At 40.0% G+C, this 13,501-nt stretch overlaps 1 protein-coding gene across 3 annotated transcripts in view; it reads left to right on the plus strand.

The window, feature by feature from the left end:
* Positions 1–13,501, plus strand: part of RELN (reelin) — a 533,601-nt gene that overhangs the window by 428,119 nt on the left and 91,981 nt on the right. For all 3 annotated transcript variants that reach the window (XM_043588658.1, XM_043588659.1, XM_043588660.1), the window contains exons 29-33: positions 3,277–3,434; positions 4,689–4,896; positions 6,225–6,301; positions 12,864–13,022; positions 13,209–13,397. In XM_043588658.1, the coding sequence (XP_043444593.1) occupies positions 3,277–3,434; positions 4,689–4,896; positions 6,225–6,301; positions 12,864–13,022; positions 13,209–13,397 (791 nt within the window). The remainder of the gene's footprint in view (positions 1–3,276; positions 3,435–4,688; positions 4,897–6,224; positions 6,302–12,863; positions 13,023–13,208; positions 13,398–13,501) is intronic.

The raw sequence follows: 13,501 nt of genomic DNA on the forward strand, positions 1-13,501 counted from the left end.
TCAAGAAATTCCTGGGACACCTGAGTGGGTCAGTCAGTTAAGCAGCTGACTCTTGATTTCAGCTTAGATCATGATCTCATGGTTCATGAGTTTGAGCCCCACATTGGCCTCCATGCTGATTGCGCAAAGCCAGCTTGGGATTCTCTCTCTCTCCCTCTCTCTACCTCTCTCTGGCTCTGTCTGAATGAATGAATGAATGAATAAATTAATGAATTAATTAACTAACTTAAAAAATTCTCTGCATACCAAATCTCTTATAACATGGTAGAAGCATGTGGGATCCCAGGTATGGTAGATTTTTGCTGGTATAAAAAGAGGTTTTCAAGTAAAGATTCAGAAACAGTTTGATGAACAAGTATCCTATTATAAGAAAACAGCTCTTAGGCAAAGAATTAGAAGGCATTTCAAGAAACAGACAAGATAACTTTTAACTGTCAGAAACCACCTATTTCTTCAGAGAAGAAATGAAACAGCCACCTCACTTTGGCCTATTTCTTTCTTTCCTTCTTCTGATGGTCTCTCCATGACGACAGTTTTTTTGTTTTTAAAACGTTTATTCTGGCTTGAGAGACAGACAGCAACAGAGAATGAGCAGGGGAAGAGCAGAGAGAGAAGGAGACACAGGATCTGAAGGAGGCTTCAGGCTCTGAGCTGTCAGCCCAGAGCCTGATGCAGGGCTGGAACCCACAAACCATGAGATCGTGGCCCGAGCCAAAGTCGGACGCTTAACTGACTGAGCCACCCAGGCGCCCCCATGACGACAGTTTTTTAGTTAATTTCTTAGTAGTCCTTCTTTTTATTCCAGCAACCCTGAGGTTGCTAATTTCTTGTGCTCAGTTCCAAGACTGTGCAGTGGAGAGTAGGACAGAGCAGCAGTAGGCATCGGGAACCAGGCACAACTTGGAAAAATTTAAATGAAGCAAAACTTGGCTGATGTCATGAATGGTGAAAACTTTCTTGCTTTGGTTTACACCTGCCAACTAAAAGCCATCCAGCAAAGATAAAGAGAAGGAAAAGAGGTACAATGTCTTGCCCTATTTCTTTGAAATATGGGCTCCCAGCTAGGACTCTTAGCTATGATTCATCATGTCCTAGACTCACCCTATTAGCCAAATAATTCATCATTTTGTTTTGTTTTGTTTTTCCTTTATTTAAATATGGATTCCTTAATTCTGAGCTCCTGAGGTCTTGTACCTTCTCAAATATCTAACAGTGCACTCTGCTTCTTGGGTCAATAGGAGTCTTAGACCTAGGGGTGCCTCCTCTCTCTGGCCAGACCAAACCCTCGTTCTCTTATTGTTATGAAAATAATAGGGACTCCCAAGAAACAGATGGGTGAAAGTGTTTCACTTGCCCTTCATTCATTATCAAATTACCCAAGCATCTAGATCTACCCAACAGTGGGAATCTACAACCTTCTAAATGCTTCTGGGCCTCAACCTGAGCCTGCTTCTTCCATGAAGTAGGGCAGTCAATAGAGATGCCCTGATCTTGCCCAAATAGGAGGACTTAGAGTAGAGGAAACTTATTCTTACCTCTTTCTTACTTTCCATGGGATAGAAGTTGTGCATCTATTGTTTCTCTGTATTATAGAAATAGAAAAGGAAGAGATAAGAATGACTTTTAATCAAAGAGGACTTGTATCAGAGAATTGGCATGTTTTCCTTTTTATCAAAAGATACACCTGTCTTTTGAGAGGAGCACAGGAGCCTTGCCATTTTCCTTAAAGGCAGCAATTGGCAAAAGCTGCTGATCATTAATTCCATTTACTTCCTTTGAGAGGAAAAACATCTGCACAACCTAAATAACATTACAACCCCAAACGGAGGAATTTTCCCCAGGTCCATGACACACCACTGTATTTTCTTTTTTCTCTTTCTTTTTTCTTTTTTTTTTTTTTCGCTTTGTCTTTTGTCTTAAAAAATAAAACCAACATATTTTGAATTAGCTTCAAAGGAAATAAAAGATGTTTACCTACCTCTTAACACACTGAAGAATGTGTGCTAAGACTTGCAGTAATAGGTGATTAATCTCTGAACACTTACCTAGTAAACAACATTTTTGGTTACATACTGCAGATTTGCCAAGAGTAGGTAACTTAAAATAATGAAGAAAAAAATCCAGGTTGATGGTTCTGTGTTGCCAAATAATCAAAGCTATGAAGAGCTAGAAAGAAATGAATTCTGACACTACTGTATTATTTCCACAATAATGGAGAGGACAAGGAACCAACTTTGTCTATAGTTATCCTTGACAATCTTCATTAATCTTTAAGATTCTTTACCCTTATTTACTAAGAAACTGGATTCACTCACAAGTCTATAAATATTGGCAGCAAAATTAATTGGACTCCGGGTAACCTAATCCATCTTCCTTCTCTGATGTCAGTAGAACTGAGAAGGAAGAGGTATTTTCCTGGTGTGATATTATAGATGTGGATGGGTTTCCATATATTTGAAAAGAGAGATGTCCTGAAGGGATTGCAAAGGCTGGGAAGCAACTGGGACAAGTGTTCATTTGGCAGTGTCCAGAATGTTGTGGAGGAGGAAGCACTGGGCAACAGCCCAGCCCACTGGTGTTCCAGGATTTTGAAGCACTGGAACCAGGTCTCTCTTTTGTTCATTGGCAGAAACCAGTGGTCACTGGCAGCCCAGCTGGTTGCTAAGAGTCCACAGAATGAGTGTCTTAGAGATTTGAATTTGAGAGATGAAGAGGGAGCCAACAGGTAGGAGTAGCATTGTTAGTATGAACTTAACTCTTTCCTGTCAGAATCACATCAGTGGCAAATAGCTAGAGTCCCCCTTATATGTCTTAACAAAGAGCATTCTATTTGATGGTCTCAAAAATTCCTAAATGGCCTCTTCTGAAAATACCCATAAAATTAGTGCAATGGAAGGGAGAAATACTAATTAAGTGAAAGGAATGCCTTTCTGGTTTCTGTTACTAAAAGAGTATGAGATGGAAAATATACAAGTAAAAACCTATATTACATTTCTGGCCATCAAAAATCTTCTGTACTTGATAATCCTGATATTGAAACATTTAGGCTGAAGAAGAAATAAACAGGCTGAGAAAGAAAACAGGCTGAAGAAGAAAAATAGGCTGAGAAAGCTGTGAGAGAGACACCTTATTATGAAGGTCAAGTGTCCAATCAAGAAGACATGACTTTCAAATAAACATTAATCTTTTTTTAATTTTTCTGAACTGCTCTGTATTTTAGTGCTTTTGTACGCAATGTTGGTACAAGAAACACATGTGTTTGTTTTTTCCTGACAGTAAAACCAGATTCCGATGGATTCAGGAGAGCAGCTCACAGAAGAACGTGCCTCCCTTTGGTTTGGATGGAGTGTACATATCCGAGCCTTGTCCCAGCTACTGCAGTGGCCATGGGGACTGTGTTTCAGGGGTGTGTTTCTGTGACCTGGGCTACACCGGTAAGGCCACAGACATGCATCTGGTGGTTTGTTTGTAAAATATTAATCTCTGGCTACTGTATGCCATGTTACTTCTTCCAAGGAAACAGATTCTGAGATGATTCTTCTTTAAGTCCTAATTGTAGGAATTTGCCACCCAGGCCCTTGAAGTGCTAAGATATTCTGTAGTTTTGAGCTGCCTAAGGAAAAAACCATGGTAATGCCAATTTCACTCCCTAAAGAGATTTATTTATTAGTAAACTGATAGTAGTTAACATTGCTTTAGGCTCTGCTTTATGAGGCACTATAGTAAGTGCTTTTCATTTCATCTCACTGAATTCTAACAAAAACCCTATGCCATTGTACATACTATTATTGTCCTTGTTTATATTTGAGGAAACCAAGACAGAGAGGCTTAGTATCTCTCCCGAGGTCACCCAGCTAGGAATTGCTGTAGCTAGGCTTCAAACTCTAGCAAGTCATTCTCTAGAACTCAAACCTAAGCTCTTCCTTGACCACTTGGCTGCAAGGGGCTCTCTGTGTTCTTTACATTGCTTTTTATACGGCATGTAATTTTATATATGCAAAGTAAAAATCAGTGTAAGAAATGATAAATCCAGGGCTGCCAAAAGAGGACTTTACAAGAGAAATATTTCTGACCATGGGCACCGTTGGCTGTTGCTACAAGGAAAAATAAAAAGGGAGCTGAGATTAAAGAGTAAAATTGGCGAAAATGTTACAAACTTCAAAAATCTTTCTGTAAAGTTTTTCCTGGAGGCAACTTCAAAAGGATTCCTCCCAGATTTTCAGTGCTCTGCCCTTCTTCTGGCGCATGACCAAAGATGAACATATGTTGTTGCAGGCCTTCTGTGGAGTGCCCAGCCACTCCTGGTTTCAAGGGTGTGTTTTTTTTAATCTGAGATTAACTCTCCTTATTGATCCTCTGATAGAAGGACAGCAAAGGAACACATTTTATTGTGGACAAAATCTATTTGTCAGTTTGCACAAATCCTCTGAGTAGCAAGAACCATGGAAATGTGTGGTTCCCAGTGTCTCTCTACTAAGGAATAAAAAATGATAGAGGTGGAATAGTGTTTTGTAATGATAGTAGTGATGGCTGTACTTCAGACAGACAATTGTGAGATACAGATTTCCATGTGGCTTCTTTCCCCTAACACCTGTGGAAATGCTTCTTTAGCCCGGGCTCTGAATGTACCTTCTAATGTTTCATGATTTCAACAAAGCCTCTCTCTTGTGTATTTCTTTTCTTGGAAGCTGCACAAGGAACCTGTGTGTCTAACGTCCCTAATCACAGTGAGATGTTCGATAGGTTTGAGGGGAAGCTCAGCCCTCTGTGGTATAAGATAACTGGAGGCCAGGTTGGAACTGGCTGTGGAACACTGAATGATGGCAAATCTCTCTACTTCAATGGCCCCGGGAAAAGGGAAGCAAGGACTGTCCCTCTGGACACCAGGAGTATCAGGTGAATAGTTTATTTGGTACACTTCTCCATGAAGATTCACCATGCCTTGTGGTCAAACCTAAAACACTCTGTTATCCTATTGAGGACTTACATAATAAGGTTTCTCTCTATATATTTTGATATTTAAAAATGAAGTATAACTTCAACTCCATAATAAAATAGTTTCTGCAAAATGTATACCACAATTCATTAACCAGCCTACAGACATCACCAAAGTCTGTGTGTCTAATGTATGTCAGCTTGGTTGTCTAAAGTTCATTGTTACTATGAAGACTATTTGATATTATTTTCATATATGCCAGGTGAAGCAAGGATTTTTTTTCAACTTTAAATTTTGTGTCCGAAAATGATACATTCCGTTTATCGAAGTGTATTTGTATTCACTTATTAAAAACTGTCCCAGGGGCACCTGACCGACTCAGTTGGTAGAGCATCCGACTCTTGATCTCAGGTTGTGAGGTCAAGCCCCATATTGGGTGTGGAGCCCTCTAAAAATAATAATAATAATAATAAAATAAAAATAAAAACTGCTCCTGAAATTTAAAATACCTATACTGACACCTACTGGTAAAATAAAGAACTGCTTAGTTTTAAGGTCAAATGAAATAGTAGCACACCTAAAATAAAACTGTGCTTTTTGTATTACTATCAATTAAATTATTTGAGAATCGGAAGAAGGGAAGCAGAAGAAATATTTTAAGCTTATAGGCCTTGTCTTCACTAAAATCTGGGGTTCTGTGTCACGTTTTTTCTGCCTTCAGTCTCATTCCCTTTCCTGTCACAGTGGGCTCCTGTCATGTAGGCCCTCTCTGTTGGTTTACTATGGATGGAGGGCTAATTTACATCACACTGAGTGAGTGTCAGCTGTGAAAAATTAAACCATCCAAGTCTAAGTCAGCAGTATAAGTAATTATGTGGCCCTAAACTAATGCAGCATTTGGCTTCTTAATGTTAGTTTTTTCTTCATCCTGAATTTCCAAGAATAGTATGATCTCAATCTAAGGAATGACCATTTCAGTGATTTCACTAAATTATGCCAGACTGTCACAATGAAATAAAGTTCACCCGTTTCCTTTTGTTTAAATCGTTGTTGCAGAATAAAATTAATGGTTGTTAGGAAACTTTTTTAAATGCTTATAGAATTAACTTGCTACATAATCTATGCAGCTTCTGATTTTCATATGCCCTTTGTGTTTAAAAGTAACATTTCAGAATTACAGAATTTTTTTTTTAATTTTCTGTGTCAAAACACAGAAGGTTAAATCTCTTCTGAACTTACCTATTTATGAATAAACTGAAGTTTGGGTTTTTGGGGTTTTTTTCACCAGACTCGTTCAGTTTTATATACAAATTGGGAGCAAAACTTCAGGGATTACCTGCATCAAACCAAGAGCTAGAAATGAAGGTAAGTTGCTGTATTTCTATAGAAATTATAGTTACTATTGGCACATTAGTGTTTTTTCTTCCCAAAGTTTGGCCAGGATTTTGCAAACTGAGACACTTTCTTTCTCTTCTCTTTTCCATCATTAAATGACTAGCTGCATGGAGCCACGATGTCTTAGGTTCCTCATCTAGATCCTTAAGCCTGAAAAGCTCATGGATCCTATCAGAGTCTATTTGTTTTAAGGAATGCAATTCCTTTATAACTTTCAATAGGAAGAAAAAGAGACTTTTACATTTAGTGCGGGGCTAGAAGTTTTTGCATAGGGTGTTATTTACTGAATGCAGATCAGACCCTGGCCATAAACATTCTGGGGGTACTAGCATCCTTTGGTAGAAGGAGCAGTTCTTGGTAAGGATAAACATTAACTTTTCCTGAGCACCTGATATATGCAAGGCAGTATTCCAAGTGTTTTATCTGTTAATTCATTTAATCTCCATCATACCTGTTTGCCATAGGTACTATTAGTCCAATTTTACAGATAGAGAAACTGAGACACAAGCAGGTCAAGCAACTTACCCAAGATCATGCAGTCAGTAAGTGAATGAGCAGGGATTCAAACCACTGATGCACATTCCAGAATGGATGTCTTAACCTCCTGCATACTGCTTCTCTCCTTGCCCAGAACTCCACTTCTCTAGGCATCCATACCATCTCCTGCCTCAGTGGTTCAGTTCTGAAAAAAATGCAAAAGGCCTGTAACATATATAAGTGGCCTCCAGGAGCTCTGCGAGTAGGATGGGATCCTTAAGGAACCCAAATATGAGTTTCCCTAATACAAAATCTGTGGGCTTCTCAGAAGGGTCCTCCTACAAACCTTGATCTCATGAAAGGCACATAAAGAGTTTTGTAGTATGTAAGTTTATTATCTCAGGCATGACTGTATAAAACATATTGGCTTAGGGGCACCTGGGTGGCTCAGTCGGTTGAGCATCTGACTTCGGCTCAGGTCATAATCTCATGGTTTGTGAGTTCGAGCCCTGCATTGGGCTCTGTGCTGACAGCTTGGAGCCTGGAGTCTGCTTCGGATTCTGTGTCTCCTTCTCTCTCTGCCCCTTTCCCACTCATGCTCTGTCTCTCTCTGTCTCTCAAAAATGAATAAATGTTAAAAAAAAAAACGTAAAATAAAAAACATATTGGCTTAAACTGTACCTGTGAGTCCATGGAGCTAGTGATAGCTCTAATGGTCAATCCTAAATGTCCTTGGCCATGTCACCACTAACTGAGACGTTTCATGACGTTTTCTGAGTATCTCAGTACTTTTAGTCTAGTAATTATCCAGATTGTATATTTACTGAAACATCTGTAGATGTTTCTGTAAAAGTTTCTGTAGAGGTAAAAGTTTCTTTAAAAGTTTAGAACGTTTTACAGACCATTTTGCATTCCCTAATCTCTTCAACAAAGATTTATTCAAGAATCTGCTCTAACCCACGCCCATTCTAGGCTGTGGATACAGTGTCTCCAATCATGTGACACGTTATTCAAGATGTGCTAGGTTATGGTGCAATAAGGAACAACCCTTTAAATCTCAGTGGGTTAAAACAGTAAGATTTCTCCTTAGTGCTACATTTTCATTGAGGCTCATCGTGAGGTCCTCATTCCAGCATGCAGGACAAGCTGCTGATGGATAGATTCTAGGTGTTGCCAACCATGTGGCAGAGAGAAAGAGACAGTGTGTTGAAGGGGACCCCAAGTCCAAACCACCAAGTGCCGGAAGCGGAAGAAGCCCTGACCAGAGCAGACAAAAGCCCCGTCCATAGGGACACTTCCATTTTAGTGAGAAGAATCAGAAAATAGACAATAAAGAAAAGAAATAAGCAAGATGTTAAATTGACAGGCTGGACAGAAATAAATCACCTGAAGAGATGGCCAGTTGTTGATGGGGAGATTTGATTTAGATACAGTGATCTGGGAGGGGGCTCCCTGAGGAAGTGACATTTAAACTGAAATCTAGGGGCGCCTGGGTGGCGCAGTCGGTTAAGCGTCCGACTTCAGCCAGGTCACGATCTCGCGGTCCGTGAGTTTGAGCCCCGCGTCAGGCTCTGGGCTGTTGGCTCAGAGCCTGGAGCCTGTTTCCGATTCTGTGTCTCCCTCTCTCTGCCCCTCCCCCGTTCATGCTCTGTCTCTCTCTGTCCCAAAAATAAATAAACGTTGAAAAAATAAATAAATAAATAAATAAACTGAAATCTAAAGGATGAAAAGGAGGCAGCACAGGATGAGCTCAGGGCAAGTTTTCCAAGTCAGAAGAAACAGCAAAGGCCAGTAGAAAAGAATTCTGATGTTGGAGAACAGAAAGAAGGCTAGTGTGGGGGTGACTGGGTGTCTCAGTTGAACATCCGATTTCAGCTCAGGTCATAATCTCATGGTTCATGAGTTCGAGCCCACGTTGGGCTCCCTGCTGTCAGCACAGAGCTTGCTTCAGATCCTCTGTCCCCCCCTCTCTCTACCCCTCCCCCACTTTTGCACGGTCTGTCAAAAATAAAACATTAAAAAAAATAGTTTAAGAGGAAGAAAGAAAGGGAGGGAGGAAGAAAGAGATGAAGGAAGGAAGGAAGGAAGGAAGGAAGGAAGGAAGGAAGGAAGGAAGGAGGCTAGTGTGGCTTGGAACTCCTGGAGATGAGGGGCAGAAGTCCCGTTGTGCAGAGAGCCTTGCTAGCCACGGTAAGGAGATGGGGTCTGAATCCATGCATCTTGGACACCAGCTGAGGGCTCTTAGCCCAGGCAACGACATAATCTTATGTAAATTTTTACAAGATCACCCTACAGAAATAACAAGTAGTTCAAAACACGTGACTATTTATGGAACACGTTCTCTGCCCCCGGGGCACAGGCAGGAGCTTTGAGGGCTACAGAGGAAGACAGGGTCCTGTCCTCAAGACCTTATTTCCTGATTGGAGAGGTAGAACTTTTTAACATTTTCTTTAATCTTGGTAATAAAATTACTGTAAAATACTTGGTGGTTGGAACAGTGTAGCAATTGTGTGTATGACTCTTCTGAAAATCACAGATCCGTATCCCTATGTGTATATGAACTTTAAAGAGGAGAACTGACCAGAGTATTCTGGGAAGCATCCGCTTGTCATAGACATGAAAGTTCTGCTCTACACTTAGCCTCTGACCACGAGTGCTGTTGCCTCAGGGCAGATTCCCTTAAGATCCTTTTAGCAACAAGCAACTTTTCTCAACTTGCTCTTGAGCCATTTTCTTAAACTCATTGCTAACCTTGTAATTGACACCCCACAGGCGTTTCTAGGCCTTGTCTGGAAAACGGGTTGTTAAAATGTAAATCTGCCTAAATCCTTGAACAAATCTCTTCCAGTTGATGAAAGTAAAGATTTTTTACTTACTCAAGCTGAAGCATTAATTTACATATTTGGAATTAAAATCAAAATTAGGCTATTTTCAATAAGACTGGGCAGAACGCAGATGGAGTTGTAATTTAAAAAGAGAAATGTTGTACATGCCGAAAACACTCAGTAGATGAGCTAAAATGGCTTGGTTTTTTTTTCAGATGTGCCATGTGTCAGATGACACAGCTAATGGGGCTCAACAATTTACATAAAGTATACATACTGCTGTTTCCCTTTCTTTCATTCCTTCATACTTCTCTGGAAGGCACTCCTTTATTGTCCTTTGGGATTGGGCCCTAATCCTAGACTTTCTTGTGACCCTCCTAAAAAAGCAAATGATGAGAAGGATTGTAAGCAGAAACCAAATGGAATATGGACCCCTTGAGTCATGCTTCTCATTGATACCTGAATCCTCTAGGAAGCTTCAAAATGTAGGTTCTGATTCAGCAGAACTGGGTTGATATAAATTTCTCCAAGACTGAGTGGCTTAGAGCAACAAACATCAGTTATCTTCTCATTTCTGTGAGTTGGGAATTGAGGAACAGGTTAGCTGGGTGGCTCTGGCTCAGGATCTTCCATAAAGTTGCATACAAGATAAAAGCCAGGAGGGGGGCAGTCATCTAAAGACCCAACCAGGGTTGGAGGATCTATTTCCAAGATGCTCATTTACATGGCTGTTTGGCAAGCGGCCTCAGTTTCTCACTGTGTGAACCTGTCCCTTGGCTGTTTGAGTGTCCCCTATTACCCGTCAGCTAGCTTTCCTCAGAGCAAGAGATCCATGAGAGAGAGCAAGGAAGAAAGCACAATGCTTTTTATGGCCTAGTGTCAAAAGTCAGGCACTGTCATTCCTACCATATTCTGCTTATTACGTGTAAGTTACTAAGTCCAGTGGCACACACACACACACAAAAAGGAGAATTAAGCTCCACTCTTTGAAGGGAAGAGTGTCAAAGAATTTGTGGACATGTTTTAAACCACCACAGGTAAAGCCTGTTCCCAGCTGATACAGGTGCTGGTCCTGAGACCATACGTTGAGTAGAGGGTATTAGAAAGGACCAGCCAGTGAGATTTTATTCTCATGATGCTTCCTTTCTGGTACTGTAATCTACCTTCTGAATAGGTCACCCCTCAGACAGATGACTGTCTAAATTATTCTCTCTCTCCCTCTCTCTCTCATCTAATTAAATGTAAACCCTGTCAACACAAATTAATAACCACAAGAAAAACTAAATTTTTAAGTGTCCGCTCTTTCACCCAAAATCACATTAAAAGCCAATAGGACATATTTTGAGCAAACATCAAGGGTTAGGGGCGAGAGTTTTGTCAGCCATTCCTCAACTTAACTAGAATAAAGACCAGAAACAGACTACCTGCCATTTTCTTCATGAACTTTAGTTGACTCTCTTCCTCCAATACATGCATCTACAGCCACCCACTGAAGCTCTAACTGCCAATCTAACTACACCTGTATACATCACGCTCTCTCCCCAAAGATTTCCTCTTCTTTGTGCTATTTTTATGCTCTCATTAAAAATGATGATATCTATTTTAAATATGGTAAGATTAATTTTCCCGAGATTTCTCATTTTTTGCATATTAGTCATTGTTGTTCCTGGCATCATTCCTTGTCAGATGTGGTGACAATAAATCCATGCGCAATCAATTAGCCTTAAGAGGCTTTCTTCTGGTTCTATATTTTATCCTAATAGTTCCTGAAACTTAGTTTTAGTAAACTCTTAGTTGTTCAGCATGATAAAAGGATTAAGAAATTCCTATCAGTCAATAATGTAGAAATTAAAAAGTTATTGTATGTACCATTAATGATTTAAAATTTTCTAGGGCTCCTGGGTGGCTCAGTCCGTTAAGTGTCCGACTCTTGGTTTTGTCTCAGTTCACACAATTCGTGGGTTCAATCCCCACATCGGGCTCTGTATTGATGATGCAGAGCCTACTTGGATTCTCTCTCTCCCTCTCTCTCTGTGCCCCTCCCCCACTCATGCACATGTGTGTATGCATTCTTTCTCAAAATAAGTAAACTTTAAAACTTTCCAAAAAGGTTAATGTATTACAAAATTAGTATTTTGTAAACTAGTATTTTGTAAACTAGTATTTTGTAAACTACAACTTTACCAAACATAATTTCTATGAATACCCAGAAAGTACTTGAGTATCCCCCATCATAATTATAAATATGCAGTCTAAGGAACAGTTATGGGATAGACAATTAGATAGATGCAGGAAAGCCATCTGCCCTTTCCATCAATAGCAATAGATGGATAGATGGATGGATGGATAGATAGATAGATAGATAGATAGATAGATAGATAGATACCCTGTTGATTCCTTCCATTTCATCATTAGCAATTTTTTTTTTTTGCATCCAACCTTACCCTTTCCCCATGTCCTCTTTTAAAATAGAAAAGTTTCCAGAAGAGGTAGCAGGGGCAGCACATGTCGTCCGTAACTTTAATGAGCAGGTCCATAAATCATGTCACTTTGGCAACAGGTGAAGGGGTGTTGGGTAGATGGAGTGGGTGAACAGGGGAAGGGTGACCCAGAAAGGAAGACAGAACTAACATTGGAGGGGAGTGAATTTTCTGCTTTGCTATTTAGTAAATGACTTCATTTCAGCTTCAGTAACTAAAGTCTGACAAAGTATGAAGTGCCAGTAAAAGGATCTTTCTGTTGAATAGAATTTCAGATTGGGCCATGCTTACTTACTGTCTGTGCTTCGGCAGAAAAAAAACACTACTTGATTTTGTGCCGAGGAGATTGAGATATTTCTTCTGAGTGTATAATAATGATATGAGACTTGGTAATGTTCAGGACAGAATCTAAAATTCAAATGCATGATCTGGAGTGGATTTTTACAACCCCCTTACCAACCTACTCATCACTCATACAGAGCTGAGTAGTCTTTTAAAAAGCTTATGGTTTTGTTTTTTGGGGTTTTTTCTCTCTATTTCCTGGGAGTTGGTGCATTAGAAACTGTCAAGGAATTGATGAGCCTTCAGGTCTACTAATTCATTCCTTGGAAGTTAGATGAATGTGCGCTCGTTCTATGAGATGCAATTTGAAGTTTCTGCTGCAGTCTTGCCATTTAAAAAATACTGTTCCTTGCCTTTTTTGCCCTGGGAAAGCTGTCCAAGTAACTGGATTTATGTCTTTTAACTCAGGGCTTGTTGTTCAGTATTCAAATGACAATGGCATACTCTGGCATTTGCTTCGAGAGTTGGACTTCATGTCATTTCTGGAACCACAGATCATTTCCATTGACCTGCCACGGGAGGCGAAGACCTCCGCTACAGCTTTTCGATGGTGGCAACCCCAACACGGCAAGTTACTACTCACCCCACCCTTCCTGGTAGCATTGAGAGCACACAGTTAAAGCTGCATTGTGCTATATGCTTCTTAATTTGCTTTCAGTTTCTAGACAATATGATTTAAAATCACAATCATAAAGGTATTCATATTGCTCTGTAATAAACCTTCTCTAACTGCCTTTATTCATCTGATTGCAGGCAAGCATTCAGCCCAGTGGGCCTTGGATGATGTCCTTATAGGAATGAATGACAGCTCTCAAACTGGGTTTCAGGACAAATTTGATGGCTCCATAGATTTGCAAGCCAGCTGGTACCGAATACAAGGAGGTCAAGTCGGCATTGACTGTCTCTCTATGGATACTGCTCTGATATTCACTGAAAACATAGGTATATATTTTCACCAGATAAGGGGAGAATATTTAATTAACTAGAGGACTAAATGAACTAAAACCCAAGAGGAGACTGTCTAATGCAAAACTGTGTACATAACT

Source organism: Prionailurus bengalensis, chromosome A2 (assembly GCF_016509475.1).
Source record: "Prionailurus bengalensis isolate Pbe53 chromosome A2, Fcat_Pben_1.1_paternal_pri, whole genome shotgun sequence".
In the NCBI taxonomy this organism is placed as follows: Eukaryota; Metazoa; Chordata; class Mammalia; order Carnivora; family Felidae; genus Prionailurus; species Prionailurus bengalensis.